The sequence below is a fragment of the Lolium rigidum genome, chromosome 2 (assembly GCF_022539505.1).
Source record: "Lolium rigidum isolate FL_2022 chromosome 2, APGP_CSIRO_Lrig_0.1, whole genome shotgun sequence".
In the NCBI taxonomy this organism is placed as follows: Eukaryota; Viridiplantae; Streptophyta; class Magnoliopsida; order Poales; family Poaceae; genus Lolium; species Lolium rigidum.
Genome location: NC_061509.1, coordinates 76,544,242 through 76,562,358, shown reverse-complemented (window position 1 = coordinate 76,562,358; position 18,117 = coordinate 76,544,242). Strand labels below are relative to the sequence as shown.

The following is an 18,117-nucleotide window of genomic DNA, read 5'->3' as shown; positions in this document are numbered from 1 at the left end:
TGTTGCCACTAGGGATAAAACATTGGCGCTATGTCCGAGGATGTAGTTGTTGATTACATTACGCACCATACTTAATGCAATTGTCCGTTGCTTTGCAACTTAATACTCGGAGGGGGTTCGGACGATAACCTCGAAGGTGGACTTTTTAGGCATAGATGCGGTTGGATGGCGGTCTATGTACTTTGTCGTAATGCCCAATTAAATCTCACTATACTTATCATGTCATGTATGTGCATTGTTATGCTCTCTCTATTTGTCAATTGCCCGACCGTAATTTGTTCACCCAACATGCTTTTATCTTATGGGAGAGACACCTCTAGTGAACTGTGGACCCCGGTCCATTCTTTAATACTCGAAATACAAATCTGCTGCAATACTTGTTTTACTATTTTCTCTGCAAACAATCATCTTCCACACAATACGGTTAATCCTTTGTTACAGCAAGCTGGTGAGATTGACAACCTCACTGTTTCGTTGGGGCAAAGTACTTTGGTTGTGTTGTGCAGGTTCCACGTTGGCGCCGGAATCTCTGGTGTTGCGCCGCACTACATCCCGCCGCCATCAACCTTCAACGTGCTTCTTGGCTCCTCCTGGTTCGATAAACCTTGGTTTCTTTCTCGAGGAAAACTTGCTGCTGTGCGCATCATACCTTCCTCTTGGGGTTGCCCAACGAACGTGTGAAATACACGCCATCAATCTCTTTTTCTGGCGCCGTTGCCGGGGAGATCAAGACACGCTGCAAGGGGAGTCTTCACTTCTCAATCTCTTTACTTTGTTTTTGTCTTGCTTTATTTTATTTATTACTTTGTTTGCTGCACTTATATCAAAACACAAAAAAAATTAGTTGCTAGTTTTACTTTATTTACTGTCTTGTTTGCTATATCAAAAACACAAAAAAATTAGTTACTTGCATTTACTTTACTTATTTCATCATGTTTCCTTTTAATTTTACCACAAAGAACATACCGGTAGGACAAGGGTCTATAATTGGGAGGAACAATATAGAAGAATTTTTCACCCATGTTAGTACCGTTGAAGATTTTGAAGATAGACACTTGGTAGAACTTGCCCCTACTTATGAAATTGTCTGCTGCGCATTTAGTTCGCTTGTTGGAAACTAAATTTGTTAATCTCAATCCTATAATCCAACACATGTTTCTTACACTTGGTGATTTGGAAGAGGGGGAAAAGAAAGATTTTGTTTTAGAAACCCTTCTTAGAGAATTTGGTGGTCTAGCAAGAGAAGCTAGAAAGGTCTTTGCTAAATTTAATATGCTTGGTTCTCATACTAATTTTGTTGGTCTCCTTGAAAAAATGGATATGGATAGGATAAGATACACTAATAATATTAATGATGGTGGGGAGATCAAAGCACCCATACCATGTAAACTCCTAGCTATGAATGATGCACTAGAACATAACTATGCTTGGCTTGTTCCTGAAAATTTGTTTGATGAGAGTAGCAAGCCCAAGACTAATGAAAAGGGAGACGCTGAAACTTATGTATCCAATATACTATGCATGGTTGAGAAAACTCCAAACCCCGCTGTAGGTGCACCACCCTTCGATGTTACTTGAGATACACTTTCGCGCCTAGGCTGAAAGGCGTTAAAGAAAAGCGCTTATGGGAGACAACCCATGTTTTTACTCCAGTATTTTTGTTTTATATTTGTGTCTTGGAAGTTGTTTACTACTGTAGCAACCTCTCCTTATCTTAGTTTTATGTTTTGTTGTGCCAAGTAAAGTCTTTGATAGGAAAGTAAGTACTAGATTTGGATTATCTGCGCAGTTTCAGAATTCTTTGCTGTCACGAATCTGGGTCTATCTCCCTGTAGGTAGCTCAGAAAATTACGCCAATTTACGAGCATGATCCTCAGATATGTACGCAACTTTCATTCAATTTGAGCATTTTCGTTTGAGCAAGTCTGGTGGCCTAATAAAATCCATCTTTACGGACTGTTCTGTTTTGACAGATTCTGTCTTTTATTTCGCATTGCCTCTTTTGCTATGTTGGATGCATTTCTTTGATCCACTAATGTCCAGTAGCTTTATGCAATGTCCAGAAGTGTTAAGAATGATTGTGTAACCTCTGAACATGTGAATTTTTATTATGCACTAACCCTCTAATGAGTTGTTTCGAGTTTGGTGTGGAGGAAGTTTTCAAGGATCAAGAGAGGAGTATGATGCAATATGATCAAGGAGAGTGAAAGCTCTAAGCTTGGGGATGCCCCGGTGGTTCACCCCTGCATATTTTAAGAAGACTCAAGCGTCTAAGCTTGGGGATGCCCAAGGCATCCCCTTCTTCATCGACAACATTATCGAGGTTCCTCCCCTGAAACTATATTTTTATTCCGTCACATCTTATGCACCTTGCTTGGAGCGTCGGTTTGTTTTTATTTTTTGTTTTGTTTGAATAAAATGGATCCTAGCATTCACTTTATGGGAGAGAGACACGCTCCGCTGTTGCATATGGACAAATATGTCCTTAGGCTCTACTCATAGTATTCATGGCGAAGTTTCATCTTCGTTAAATTGTTATATGGTTGGAATTGGAAAATGATACATGTAGTAACTCTAAAATGTCTTGGATAATTTGATACTTGGCAATTGTTGTGCTCATGTTTAAGCTCTTGCATCATATACTTTGCACCCATTAATGAAGAAATACTTAGAGCTTGCTAATTTGGTTTGCATATTTGGTTTCTCTAGAGTCTAGATAACATCTAGTATTGAGTTTTGAACAACAAGGAAGACGGTATGGAGTCTTATAATGTTTACCATATGTCTTTTATGTGAGTTTTGCTGTACCGTTCATCCTTGTGTTTGTTTCAAATAACCTTGCTAGCCTAAACCTTGTATCGAGAGGGAATACTTCTCATACATCCAAAATACTTGAGCCAACCACTATGCCATTTGTGTCCACCATACCTACCTACTACATGGTATTTATCCGCCATTCCAAAGTAAATTGCTTGAGTGATACCTTTAAAATTCCATCATTCACCTTTGCAATATATAGCTCATGGGACAAATAGCTTAAAAACTATTGTAGTATTGAATATGTACTTATGCACTTTATCTCTTATTAAGTTGCTTGTTGAGCGATAACCATGTTTCGGGGACGCCATCAACTATTCTTTGTTGGATATCATGTGAGTTGCTATGCATGTCCGTCTTGTCCGAAGCAAGAGAGATCTACCACCTTCATGGTTGGAGCATGCATATTGTTAGAGAAGAACTTTGGGCCGCTAACTAAAGCCATGATTCATGGTGGAAGTTTCAGTTTGGACATATATCCTCAATCTCATATGAGAATAATAATTGTTGCCACATGCTTATGCATTAAAGAGGAGTCCATTATCTCGTTGTCCATGTTGTCCCGGTATGGATGTCTAAGTTGAGAATAATCAAAAGCGAGAAATCCAAAATGCGAGCTTTCTCCTTAGACCTTTGTACGAGCGGCATGGAGGTACCCCATTGTGACACTTGGTCAAAACATGTGCATTGCAAAGATCCGGTAGTCCAAGTTAATTAGGACAAGGTGCGGGCACTATTAGTATACTATGCATGAGACTTGCAACTTGTAAGATATAACTTTCATAACTCATATGCTTTATTACTACCGTTGACAAAATTGTTTCATGTTTTCAAAATAAAAGCTCTAGCACAAATATAGCAATCGATGCTTTCCTCTTTGAAGGACCATTCTTTTTACTTTTATGTTGAGTCAGTTCACCTATTTCTCTCCACCTCAAGAAGCAAACACTTGTGTGAACTGTGCATTGATTCTTACATACTTGCATATTGTACTTGTTAAATTACTCTATGTTGACAATTATCCATGAGATATACATGTTACAAGTTGAAAGCAACCGCTGAAACTTAATCTTCCTTTGTGTTGCTTCAATGCCTTTACTTTGATTTATTGCTTTATGAGTTAACTCTTATGCAAGACTTATTAATACTTGTCTTGAAGTACTATTCATGAAAAGTCTTTGCTTTATGATTCACTTGTTTACTCATGTCATTACCATTGTTTTGATCGCTGCATCCACTACATATGTTTACAAATAGTATGATCAAGGTTATGATGGCATATCACTTCAGAAATTATCTTTGTTATCGTTTTACCTGCTCGGGACGAGCGAGAACTAAGCTTGGGGATGCCGATACGTCTCCGACGTATCGATAATTTCTTATGTTCTATGCCATATTATTGATGATACCTACATGTTTTATGCACACTTTATGTCATATTCGTGCATTTTACGGAACTAACCTATTAACAAGATGCCGAAGTGCCAGTTCTCGTTTTCCGCTGTTTTTGGTTTCGAAATCCTAGTAACGAAATATTCTCGGAATTGGACGAAACGAAGACCCGTGGGCCTATTTTTCCACGGAGCTTCCGGAAGACCGGAGAACATTCGAAGTGGGGCCACGAGGTGGCGACACCACGTGGCGGCGCGGCACGGGGGGCCCGCGCCGCCCTATGGTGTGGCCCCCTCGTCTGGCCCCCGACTCTGCCCTTCCGCCTACTTAAAGCCTCCGTCGCGAAACCCCTGAGGCGAAAAACCACGATACGGAAAACCTTACTGAGACGCCGCCGCCGCCGATCCCATCTCGGGGGATCCTGGAGATCTCCTCCGGCACCCTGCCGGAGAGGGGATTCATCTCCCGGAGGACTCTACACCGCCATGGTCGCCTCCGGAGTGATGAGTGAGTAGTTCACCCCCTGGACTATGGGTCCATAGCAGTAGCTAGATGGTTGTCTTCTCCTCATTGTGCTTCATTGTTGGATCTTGTGAGCTGCCTAACATGATCAAGATCATCTATCCGTAATACTCTATGTTGTGTTTGTCGGGATCCGATGGATAGAGAATACCATGTCATGTTAATTATCAAGTTATTACATATGTGTTGTTTATGATCTTGCATGCTCTCCGTTTCTAGTAGAGGCTCTGGCCAAGTTTTTACTTTTAACTCCAAGAGGGAGTATTTATGCTCGATAGTGGGTTCATGCCTGCATTGACACCTGGGACGAGTGATGAAAGTTCTAAGGTTGTGTTGTGCTTGTTGCCACTAGGGATAAAACATTGGCGCTATGTCCGAGGATGTAGTTGTTGATTACATTACGCACCATACTTAATGCAATTGTCTGTTGCTTTGCAACTTAATACTCGGAGGGGTTCGGACGATAACCCGAAGGTGGACTTTTTAGGCATAGATGCGGTTGGATGGCGGTCTATGTACTTTGTCGTAATGCCCAATTAAATCTCACTATACTTATCATGTCATGTATGTGCATTGTTATGCTCTCTCTATTTGTCAATTGCCCGACTGTAATTTGTTCACCCAACATGCTTTTATCTTATGGGAGAGACACCTCTAGTGAACCGTGGACCCCGGTCCATTCTTAAATACTGAAATACAAATCTGCTGCAATACTTGTTTTACTATTTTCTCTCAAACAATCATCTTCCACACAATACGGTTAATCCTTTGTTACGGCAAGCCGGTGAGATTGACAACCTCACCTGTTTCGTTGGGGCAAAGTACTTTGGTTGTGTTGTGCGGGTTCCACGTTGGCGCCGGAATCGCCGGTGTTGCGCCGCACTACATCCCGCCGCCATCAACCTTCAACGTGCTTCTTGGCTCCTCCTGGTTCGATAAACCTTGGTTTCTTTCTGAGGGAAAACTTGCTGCTGTGTGCATCATACCTTCCTCTTGGGGTTGCCCAACGAACGTGTGAAATACACGCCATCATCGCCATCCGTGATTGGACCGCGTGTCTCCTCATCGTCATCAGGCTCGGCGAACCAATAATCATCAATGAAACCTGGAGGTGGTCCATCTGCATCGAGGTCAATCCCTGCTTTGAACGCCTCGAGCAAACTCAGGTCTTCCGGGGCACGGACATCCTCGGCTTCATCTTCCGCATTGTCTCCATCCATGCCCGCGTCTTCTTGTTCATCGTCTACGACCATGTCATCGATAGTCGGCAAGCCGATTGTGAAATGGCCGGGGAGCCCTTCTTCCTGATAAAACTCGACACTCCTTGCTGAGGGGTCTACGCGGCGGTAATCGTCCTTGTTTGGCGGGGGCGGCCTATTGCGTGAAGGCACCGTCATCACAACATCCCATCCATGTAGACGTTTTGTCGGGTTTCGCACGCGTACGGGAGATAGAATACTTGAAAGGCCTGGGTTGCCAAGATGTACACATCCTCTCCCTTATAAACGGAGTTCCTTTCAACTTCGACCAACCCAATTTGAGGATCCCGTCTCACCCGACGTGGGTCAAACCAATGGCATTTGAAGACGACGGGATTTAGCCCTTTGTGAAACCCGTAATTCAGCTCGTATATACCCTCGACTCTTCCATAGTAATGGAGCCCATCATCACCTTGACATACCACCCCACTATTTATTGTCTTCGCGTTGGGCCGGCTTGTTGTGTATTGATGGGTCTGGAAGCGATACCCGTTCACGTCATAGGAGTTGAACGCTTCTACGGAATGGTCAAAGCCCCTAGCAATTTTTCTTAGCTCTGACTTCATCTCTTTGTCGGTTCTTGCCTACAAGTTTAGCACAAGAAGTTTAGAACGAGAAATGACCGATAAATGTCGGAAGTGCTAGCTAATTTGGATAGAATAGTACCAAATTACAAAACCAGCTACCGAAACCGAAACCGCCTCCCTTATCGAAAATTTGCTTGGATTCTTCCGGGTAGGCTCCTCGTGGGTATTCTTCCAATGTATAGCCTTGAATTTCCTATGCCGATGAAAAGAGGAAGAGTTAGCCACGAACATACGAGTGAATGTTTGCGAATAATTAAATGGTTCGCACTTACTCGATGTACGGCTTCACTTCGACCATGGTGTTTAAGACATACGAGTGGATCAAGGTCCGCTCCTGTAGGTCCGTTATGTACAACTTCGAGACACTTCACTTGCCACCAAGCCCCACGAAGATGCTAAGCTTGGGTACTTCTTCATTGTTGGCGACATTGTAACGGAGGACCGGGTTGTGCTTTGTGGGAATGTTGGGATCATAGTGCTTAGTGGTGAAGTTTGCCACCTCCACGTTCAGGACTGCCTCGGCTATGGATGCTTCGATCTTGCATTTATTGCCGGTCATTTGACGAAGCTTTTGTGTTTCTCTCTCGGGACCAAACTGCCAACGGCCCCAATTCGGGCCCCCTTTAAGCACTCCTCCGCGAGGTGCAGGATCATGTGTTGCATCGGATTAAAAAACCCCGGAGGAAAGATCTTCTCTAGATCGCAAAGCAACACGGGTGCCTCTTCATCCAGCTTCTCAATCACTTTAGTGTCTAACTCCCTAGCACAAATCCGGCGGAAGAAAAACTCAACCTCGCTAGCACTCGCCAAGTCTTCTCGGGGACATAGCCTCGAATCATCACCGGCATTATCCGCTCAAGCCATATGTGGTAGTCATGACTCTTCGGTCCTTGTACTCGCAGCGTTTCAATGTTCGAGGCCCTCATCCAGCTTGGCTGCGAACCCATCGGGGAAAAACAAGGAGTCCTTCATCCATTGGAAGACCTCCCTTTTTGGGCCTTTGTGAGGCGGAACGGAGCGTGTGGCTTAGTCCAAGTTTTTTTGGCACCATTAGGTGGCTGCATGTTCAACTCCGGCCTATCACACCACATTTCTTGATCAATTCGAGCCTTTATGTTATCCTTCGTCTTCTCGGTGTCCACAATCGTGCTCCAAATGGCTTCACCGATATTCTTCTCGGTGTGCATTACATCAATGTTATGCGGGAGCTCGAGAAACTCAAAGTAAGGGAGCTTCCATAAGCACGGCTTGTGAGTCCATTGGTGTGTCTCCCCATATCCTAAGAAACCATTCCCATCGTGGCTAGGCTGAAGAGCATCTAACTCGGCCTTGATTTCCGTTCCGGTCTTCGGAATTGGCTTCGGGCCACGGACAACACGGCCTTTCTTGAAACTCTTTACATCACTCCCGTATGCATGCCTCCGCTCAAGGAACTGTCGAGCTTCATCAAAGCATGAATACTTGCCTCCCTTGTTTAGCCGAAGAAAGTCACGGCCCGTCCGCACCGTGGGCAAGGCCACTTCCCATGTGTACACCACCCGCAGAACAAAGCACTTGCCGGCAGGTCATGCGGGGACGTGTGGTACCACACATACATATCGAAGTACTCCTTCTTTGATGCGTCATATGTTCGGATCCCGCGACCTTCCCAGCCACGAACCAAGTCATCCACCAGCGGTTCCAGGTACACATTCATGTTCTTACCCGGGTATTTGGGCCCCGGGATTATCATCGACACAAACATGTTCTCCGATCTCATGCGTACGCCGGGGGGAGGTTCATGGGAATAACAAACACCGGCCAACAACCGTATACCGTGCAGCCGACATACCATATGGATTGAACCCATCGGCTGATATCGCAACTGCTACGCTCCTCGGGTCACTTTCTTTCAATGGAAATTTCTTCACAAAGTTCTTCCATGCAGTACCATCCGACGGATGTATCATCTTGTCGGTGTATCTGTTTCCTTCCACGGCCCACCTCATCTGCTGGGTAGTATCCTCGGTCATGAAGAGCCGCTGGATCCTCGGTAGAACTCGAAGATAGCGGAGGATATTCTTGGCAACCGTGGTCTGCCTCTTCTGACCATCACCATTGCGGTCTACCTCAAAGTACCTAGAGGAATTGCATTTGATGCAATAATTTGTGTCAGCGTGCTCCTCTCCGAATAGCATGCATCCCTTTGGACAAGCGTGTATCCGCCGAGATGACATCTTAAGGTCACCGAGCAATTTGGTCGAATAGTAGAAGTTTTGCGGCAAGAGGTGCCCTTTCGGCGAGAAGGCTGCCTACGATGACCGAAGTTCATCGAACCCATCTCTCGCACAAGTTCCTATGGCACTTCAAGGCCATAAGGCGAGCGATGGCATCTAGTTGGGTAACCTCTGTATTTTCATGTAGGGGTTTCTGCGAAGCAAACAGAGCCTCATAATACTCCTTTGTGTTTTCCTCCGGGTCCTCACTTGTCTCCGCATCCTGAGGTGTCTCCATCTCTACATGAGAGCTTTCAGGTACATTACCATTAGCCAAGTTTTCTAAGCACCTATCAAAACCAGTGTCATATTCCCCCCTAGGTTGAATCTGCCGCACCTCCTTCCTAGCACGTTTCTTTGCCTTTTCTCCATGGTAAGTCCAAATCCTGTAGGACGGTGTGAACCCAAACTTGATCAGGTGCATACTCATAGTTTCCTTGTCCCGTGCCTTTCGGTTAGCGCACTTACTACAAGGGCACCAAACACTTATAGGTCTGCTAGGGATGGCAAACGCCCTATCCACAAACTCGCTCGGTCTTTTCTCCCCATTCATCGGTATAGTTCCACCGACCGATTCTCGCCATCGTACATCCAGCCACGATTATCCATCCTCTAATCAAGCAACAAAACAGACGAACATAGCATTTATATATCAAATACGAAATAAATGCATCATATATTTATTTATTTTACGCGTGCATCAACCCGAAACTCTACTAGGTGGGCTCCTAGCAGCCGCCGGATCCGTAGATTGAGTACGTTCTCCCAGCTCTACCCCGATCCGAGACAGAATTTCGGCGGCACCTCCCCGCTGCTCTCCCGATACACGTCTCGGCAAAAAGCCGAGAGGGGTGTGCATCCGGAGAACAACGGGGAGGCGCTACCGAAATCCTGTCTCGGATCGGGGTAGAGCAGGGAGAACGTACCCAACTACGCATCCGCCGGCTGTCCCGATAAATGCCGTAAGAGTTACGGTTCATAATATGCGAGACCACTAATGCATATTTATCCGCGTAACCCTTACGGTCGGGAAGAGACGCCTAGGTATCGCGACAGACTTGGTGATCTAGACAAAAAGAAAACCTAGGTACATGTAAAGGTGGGAGGGAGATTTATACCCTAGACGCGTGAGAGAATCGCCGAAGAAGTTCCGGGACGCCTTCCCCCCGTCAAACACCCCCACGACGCTGCCCCTGTGAAACACCGCGGCGACGCCGTCCACCGTCAAACACCCCCGCGACGCCGTCCACCGTGTCCACCTCGAAGCATCACCTACATAGCGAGAAAATAAAATAGTCATGCAAGTGAACACTAAATTCCCTAAGTCATATACTACACTAAAATCATCTATACAATAAAATCATCTACACTAAAATCTATACACTAAAATCCTCTAAATTTATACACTAAATGCATCTAAATTTATACACTAAATACATATAAATCATCTAAAATCCTAAACTACACTTAAATCATCTCAATCTATAAACTAAAATCATCTAAATGTACACTAAAATCATCTAAAACCTACACTAACACTCATCAATCCATGTAGTTTCAGCAGCAAATGAAATCGGAGAGAGTGGAGGAGGAACGAGAGGCATACCGGGGCCGGGGAGGGGAAGAGTAGCAGCAGCACGGGCGGCCGGCGGAGGGGCGAGCAGCAGCACGGACGAGGCGTGGTGGCCGGCGCGGGAGGCTGCAGATCGAGGCGAGTGGTGGCGGCTCGGGTGGTGGCGAGTGGTGGCGGCTCGGGTGGTGGCGCCGGCGACCGTGGGGAGCGAGCAGCGGCGGCCTGCCGGCGAGCAGCAATGGCGGGTGGCCGGGAGCAGCGGCAGCTCGGGCGCGCGGTAGCCCGCTCGGGAGGGAGGAGGGAGGCGGAGGGGAGAGCGGCAGCAGCACGGGCGCACGGCGGGGGGGGGGAAGCAGCAGCAGGGGAGGTCCTCCGGCGGCGGCGGCGGCGTGGGAAGGGGCCGGCGGCGCACAGGGCGCGGTCGAGCTGCTGTGTGTGGTCGGGACGCGCCCGAGTGGATAAGTTGAGGGGCCTTTGCCGTGCAGAGAGCTTTGAGTGTATATGTACTAAACAAACCTAAAAGAATGAAAAGTTACATTGGTGCACCCTCGCGCGGAGAAATCTAGGGGGGTAGACCCGCCGGGGCACGCGTTCCGCTGTTTTGGGGGAGGAGGGGGATAACGACCGCCGGAGCACCGGAACCCCACCAAACCTTGCATGTGGACCTATGATATGTGTCAAAGTGTGATGCAAGGTCTAATGGTGCAAAAGTAGCTCCCCTAAACCCTAAACCCTAAGCCGGGAGGCTTCGAGCCCTAAACCCCTCTAAATCCCTAAACCACGACGCCGGAGCTGCAGAACCATGCATCATAAAACCTAACCCTAACCCTAAACCCTAAACCTACACCTAACCATAAATACTTACCCTTTAACCTAAACCCTAGCCCTAGCCCCTAAACCCTAGCCCTAACCCAACACCTAACCCTCACCAGTAGATCAGGCACACCGTCGATCGTGTGATAATGGCTCTAGCTGCGGGTATATGTGCCAAAGGGTCCCAATCTTGGTTCTCCATGTGTATATGTACTAAACAAACCTAAAAGAATGAAAAGTTACATTGGTGCACCCTCGCGCGGAGAAATCTAGGGGGTAGACCCGCCGGGGCACACGTTCCGCTGTTTTGGGGGGAGGAGGGGGATAACGACCGCCGGAGCACCGGAACCCCACCAAATCTTGCATGTCGACCTATGATATGTGTCAAAGTGTGGTGCAAGGTCTAATGGTGCAAAAGTAGCTCCCCGGTGTGACATTCCTCACATTTGGGCGATAACACTTAGCAGATTTTTCGAAGCGCGTATTAATTGCTCCGAAACCCTGATATATGTGGGGGGTGAACATGGAGAGTAATTTTGTATTGCACATTGTCTTAAGTAACACTAATAAATATTCATCAAAAAGTGAAACTAATAAAAAAATAAATATAAGTATGAGATGAAATAAAATAGAAAGAAAAACAAATAAAATGAAGTACATCACACGGCAAAGAAGGAGTCGCACGGCAAAGGCTCCTTTGCCGTGCATTTTATCTGGCCTCACGGCAAAGGCTCCTTTGCCGTGCATTTTATCTGGCCTCACGGCAAAGAGAAGCCCACGGCAACGTCCCAGTCCTTTGCCGAGCATAGTTTCTTTGCCGTGCGGCCTTATATTGCCTTTGCCGTCATGATTTCTTTGCCGTGCGCGTTTGAGGAACTTTGCCGTGCGAGGGGACATTGCCGTGCGGCACGCGTGAGGTTGCCGTGCTCTGTATCTTTGCCGTGCGCCTCCCTGTAACTTTGCCGTGCACATGTTCTTTGCCGTGCGTGCCTCTTACGTCGCACGGCAAAGAAATCTTTACCGTGCGGTGGCTCACGGCAATGATTTGCTGCACGGCAGCGCCTGATTTTCCCGTAGTGTTGGCTTGTGTAAAATAATATCTTGATCGTAAGATGCATATACAGGGAGTGCTGATCCGATAATAAGGCGAGGCACCACATGCGCAAGGGCCAGGCCAAATTAATTACTCGCTTGGATCCATAATAAGTTTCAGTGATTTAATATAATCTGATAATAAGGTCGTATGAAATCAAATACTCCGTATACTCATTCGTTGGAGGGCGTATATTTTATACCGTGTCTCTAAGAATTTAGAACTTATCCTGATAAAAAGATACAAAGTCAGTATTATTAATATTAATTCCTCATGCATTCTGTGACAATTTCGACTAAAAACGAGCAGGGTGATGTTCTGATTTCCCTCATTTCTTTCAGCTCTAATTTTTTGTTGAGAAAGAACAATTTATTTCGTGCCAAAAAGGATGCCTCTTTGCTCCATCATAGCAGTCTCCTGGACCTCCGTTCCAAGTGTTACAGTCCCCGGCGATGCCGTTCTAAAAGTTTTACTCCTAAATAAATTTTTATTTCTTCTCACCCCTAAATGGAGTAAAGACCACACGATTAGTGATTTTTTTTTTATGTAACCATATATTTCATTAGACAATCTGTTTACAGAGATTACACATATGGTCGTCACCACACAAGACAAACATTTGTGTCAAGCAACTTTGCACAAGAAAACCCACAAGAAGTAAAACTACAAGTTTATCCTTGGAGAAACCTGTGCCTCGCCGAAACATCGACCATCTTCCTCCACTGCCACTATGGTAGCGCCGAAAAAAGAGGCGAATAACCGCCACACCTAGATCTGGGAGAGCACCATCGCATTCACAGATGCTTTTCGAGCCGATGAACCGGGCTATCGCAAGCGACGATCCCGAGACTTTGTGGCACGTCGGCCGGGGATCTTCCCCGTGGTCACCAAATCCCAACGACGTCATCTTCACTTGACATAGTCGAAGAAGAGAAACGCCGCCGCATGCCGTCATCCACGTGCACAAGTGCAACACACCACACACAACTGCAGTAGTCGACGCGACTGCCACCCGCGAAAATATCGAACACCGACCAACAACAACAAATCTCACCGGATCTGGAGACCAGCGAGACGACCAGGCCATCTGCCCCCTGACGCCACCAGTTGTAGCGACGTCGAGATGGAGGAAGAGCAGAGGCAAATTATTTCGACGCGGCGCAGTCTCCTCCATACAAGCAGCGCCTCAAGAAAACACTAGGCATCCCGGACTAGAGACCAGAGCAGTCACTCCAGGGTCCCCACCCCCTCTCGTCGCCGGAGCGGCTGACGGAGGAGGCAGGGACCGGCGACTTGGCCGGTCGGGAGCAGATGAGCGCCGCCCAGATCGCTTTCCCTGGAGCGGTTCTTTTTCCCTGGAGCGGTTCTGTTTCTGTCCGGTACGATTAGTGATTTATTATGCAGGTGCACGGTCGATGAACACATGTAATTACACGTACACCATATCACTTCACCGCAGTTGCAAACTAAATTCGAAGCGAAATTAACCTAGCGCGCGCCTAACTAAACTGAAGCACTAGCAGTTCTTGTCCGTCTTTGCGAGCTTGCACTTGACCTGCTGGAACACGACCGTCTCCCCGGACAAGGCTAGCTGCAGCTTGAGCGGGCATTTGGCCTCGATCTTGCACTTGCTCAGACGGGCAGTGTATTTGACCTCGCCAGACACCACCACCTCCACCTCGAACACCCCGGTCGCATTCTCCTTCTTGAACTCGGCTACTCCAGCGCTGCCCAGCGCCACGAAGGCGCCGTCGGAGCCCGACGTGATCCGGTACAACACCGTCTTCTTGGCCCCGTGCGTGTCGCCCTCTCCGGCGAGCCTGACGCGGTCGAACGGCTGGCCGTCGAAGGAGTAGGCGGCCTCCAGAGGCTCCGTGTTCTTGTAGCTCATCGCCCAGTTTGGGTTGCGGATGGCGAGCGTGAGCGACAGGTTGTAGGCGAATGCCGTCCCCGGCGTGCTGACGAGCGCGAGCCGGGAGAGGGAGGCGTCGTCCACGGTGACGACGACCTGGCGGACGAAGGCGAACGCGGCGACGAGGACGACGGTGAGCGCGACGACGATGAGGACCGCGAGGCAGAGGAGGAGCCGCCAGACGTCCTTCCACCTGCAGCCGCAGTTGTCGCAGCATTCGTCGCATTCCCCCATGGAGGGTGGCTCGTGGCTGGTAGATCAGTAAGCTATGGATAAGAGTGTGTGTGAACTCTGAAGGCCAAATCGTTATTCTTTGAAACTTAGAGTGACGGCTTGATTTGAGGATGTAGAGCATGTGCTCGTCTATAAATAAACGAATCGATGGCTTTGATTAACAAGACTTGCTTATTTCCCGTTTTTTCATTGTGTCTTGACTTGACTTGAAACGTACTTCCTGGTACTCTGTAGTACGTAGTATTACGAAATGCCATACGAAGAACTGTTGCATTTTATTCAGCAATGACTCATAAATTCATAAGGAGATTGATTTCGTATTATACGCAACGGCACTGGGTAATATCATAGCATTAATGTTGTTTATTATTAGTTTACATGTTTTGTTTCAAGGTGGTTTTGAATTACAATTTTTCAACTAACTATTATATAGTTCTGTTCTTTGTAACACGATCGTCTGGCCAGGAGTACAGAAAAATCCACTCAATTAAAGCAAATATAATTTCAAATATACATGTTTTATAATTGAAAAACGTTTACTAGTAGCAATAAACTCTCCTTAGTAGAGATATGTTAAGTGTACATAATCCTTTTTCTGTGGTATTGAACTTGTAACCCAAGTTCCTTTTTGGCATTCTGACTATATATAGTATTTATCTCTATACTAACCTCTGTTCCAATAAATATGGTTTATATTATTTTTTAAACTCAAACCAAATAAAGTTTGACCCAAATTTCGAAAAAACTATCAAAATCCATGATATTATATAGATTCCATAAGAAAATATATATCATGATGTATCTAACGAAGTTGATTTTGGATTGTACATATTATTTTTCTTAAAACTTGGTCAAACTTAACGTAGTTTAACTTAAAAAAAGCCTTATTGATTGGAACGGTGTTAGTACCACTTAGTAAAAGTATTTTTGGCATTTTGAAAGAACCATAGTGACACGAGGGTTCTCTATAAATGCATTAAGGGAATCCACACAATTATCTAGTGGTGCATAGGAATACTCGTTTCGTCCACAAAAATATCTAGGTTCAACTTTCATTGAAAGTTAAACTTTTGTTGTAACTTTGACCATGTTTAAATAAAAAGGCACCAATATTTATGACGCCAAATTAGTATTATTAATTAGATTTACAATGAAAAATGTCTCATCATATAGCTATTTAGTTTCACAACCATTTTTGTGTTTTACGTAAACACGATCAAAGGCTGACATAGTTTGAGTCTCCGAGAAAGTTGAAAGTACACTTTTTCATGGACAGAAGCTCTGTGTTAGATGCATGGTCTATGGGACGACGAGCGCTGATCTGGCCGTGCGGAGCCCGTCGCTAGGGCGACCAGGTTCCGCAGGTCTTGAGCAGTTCTATGCCCTAAGTTTCATGCATTTGCATTCACAGAGGGAAACTGTGCTCTTTACCGACCACATAAAGGAAATTCTTTCATTAGTCTTGATGGTATATCTTATAGGTTTCATGGAAATTTCAGCCTCGTTTAAAAAAAAGATAGGCGTCTGATGGCAGTATGCGACGTGTTTGAAATATTATGGCTGCTGGTGTCCCGTAATTTCAGTTATGAAGCATAAGGTGAAATAATATTAGCTAAGTCATCATGCTCTAATGTAGATAAAAGGATGTCAAAATATGTCAAAATTTAGATGTATCTAGACACTATTTAATAATATGCATATATGCATTCAAATTTAGACAATCTCTGACATCCTTTTAGAGTAACATCTTATTTTCCGCTGTAGTATACAGATAATCGGTATCCTCAAATGCTGGTAGCTTAAATCTATTAATAATTAACATATATTAACTCCATTCTAAAAGTTAATCCTTTTTAAGAAGCTTATAATTAGCTTCCTAAAAAAATCTTACATTGCAGAACGGAGATAGTATATTCTTAGTACATGTTGAACATAGTTATGCACGGAGCCTGCAGAGTTCTACTATTTCGTTAAGAACAACCAACACTCTCGCTCCTCGCTAGGATTACTTAAGGAATTAGACCTAAGGAATCTAAATAATGATACCTCATCAATACAACAGGACAAGTTGCGCATCCAAAAATCTTTAAAGAACGTCCGCATCCAACGCGGTTACGCGGTCGCGAGTCGAGTCAACTACACCGCGTACCGATGTCAAGTCGTTTCTTGGTCGTTGCTGTGTCAGTTTCCTCTTAATTTCAGTACTTCGCAGTATGCAGAAGAGCAGCATGCGACTATATTACACTAGATAAAACAGAACAAATACAACGAGCTCAATGAGGTTAAACACCAGAAACACAAACGCTCATACGACCTTCGACAGTTCACAAAAAGCACAAGAACAGGCAAACAAATCCTGCAGCAGGAAACGACCTCCGCTTGCCATGGTCCATTACTTGGCATTCGCCGTGATTTGATCACAGATCTTATGGATCTGCTGATAAACCTTATCAATTTCGATCCATATGGCCCATGTGATCACATTTTAAGTTTTACAATTGGAACCTTGTAATTTTTTCTCTCGCAAAAAGGAGTGTCTTATTGATGACATATATCAAAGCTTACAGTCAGAACGTCAAGAAAGCATTGCTCAATAATGGTTGGATTTCAATAATCAACATGGAAGCGGAGTTCACCGTTGAGCATATCCGTCAATACATTCGCCTTTGGGTCAAGCTCGCGGATGTCTCTCTTCATGAGGACATTGAGGATGATATATCTTGGAACCTAACCGAAAATGACCACTATTCTTCCAAATCGGCATATATAGCTCAATTCTTTGGGGCGAATCTATACCCTATCGTGTCCTCGGTTTGGAAACTGTGGGCACCGCCAAAAATCAAGCTCGCTATGTGGCTTGCGCTTCAAAATTGCTTTTGGACAAATGACCGCTTATAGAAGAGAGAGTGGCCAAATTGCGGCAATTGTCCTCTTTGCAACCGGGTTTTGGAATTCGTTGATCACCTTCTTGTTAATTGCCGCTACACCATTCGGCTTTGGGTCTCCTCAAGGAGTGGCTGGGTCTTCAAGCTCTTGACCTCAATATTTGGTCTACCGCCTCTCTACACTCTTGGTGAGGCACGATGAAAAAGCGTAAATATATGTCCTCTTTAACCCTCCTTGTGTCGTGGGAGGTTTGTAATGAAAGGAACGCCCGGGTCTTCAAGAACAAGCGTGCGCCCCCCACCGTGATCTTCCATAAGGTTAAACTTGAAGCTACGCTTTGGATGTTAGCGGGTCACAAATGTTTGAGTAATTGATGCCACAAGAGTAGTCTTTTGTGTAAACGGGTTGTAAATGAACTATCGTTGAACTTCTTCTTCTTAATTAATGGAATAGGGCAAATCTTTTGCACTCTTTTCAAAAACAAATTAGAACCTGAGTAGCTCGGAAATCTGATCCAGTGACTCAAGGCGTCAAACCACGGTTTCTATGCGAAACTCAAAACTGATTCTGAGCACCCGGTACGTACATAACATATTTCAAAGAGTTCAAGAATTTAGAAAAAAAATCGCACGTAGAGGGTTATATTATATGTGTGCACACAAAGTTTCACATGAAACCGACAATTGTTTTTGCCCTGTAGACAAAAAAATGTCTCGAGAAATATACTATTTTAGCAGCAAAAATTTGTCTTTTTGCACATAGCACAAAACATGT

At 45.3% G+C, this 18,117-nt stretch overlaps 1 protein-coding gene across 1 annotated transcript; it reads right to left on the bottom strand.

The window, feature by feature from the left end:
• Positions 1–13,827: 13,827 nt before the first annotated feature.
• LOC124689898 (NDR1/HIN1-like protein 10) lies at positions 13,828–14,457 on the bottom strand. The gene has a single exon (XM_047223356.1). The coding sequence runs from the start codon at positions 14,455–14,457 to the stop codon at positions 13,828–13,830; it is 630 nt and encodes a 209-aa protein (XP_047079312.1).
• Between the last annotated feature and the right edge of the window lie 3,660 nt (positions 14,458–18,117).

Excerpts from the sequence above, each read along its gene's own strand:
- LOC124689898 (XM_047223356.1), bottom strand. The coding sequence starts at position 14,457 with ATGGGGGAATGCGACGAATGCTGCGACAACTGCGGCTGCAGGTGGAAG.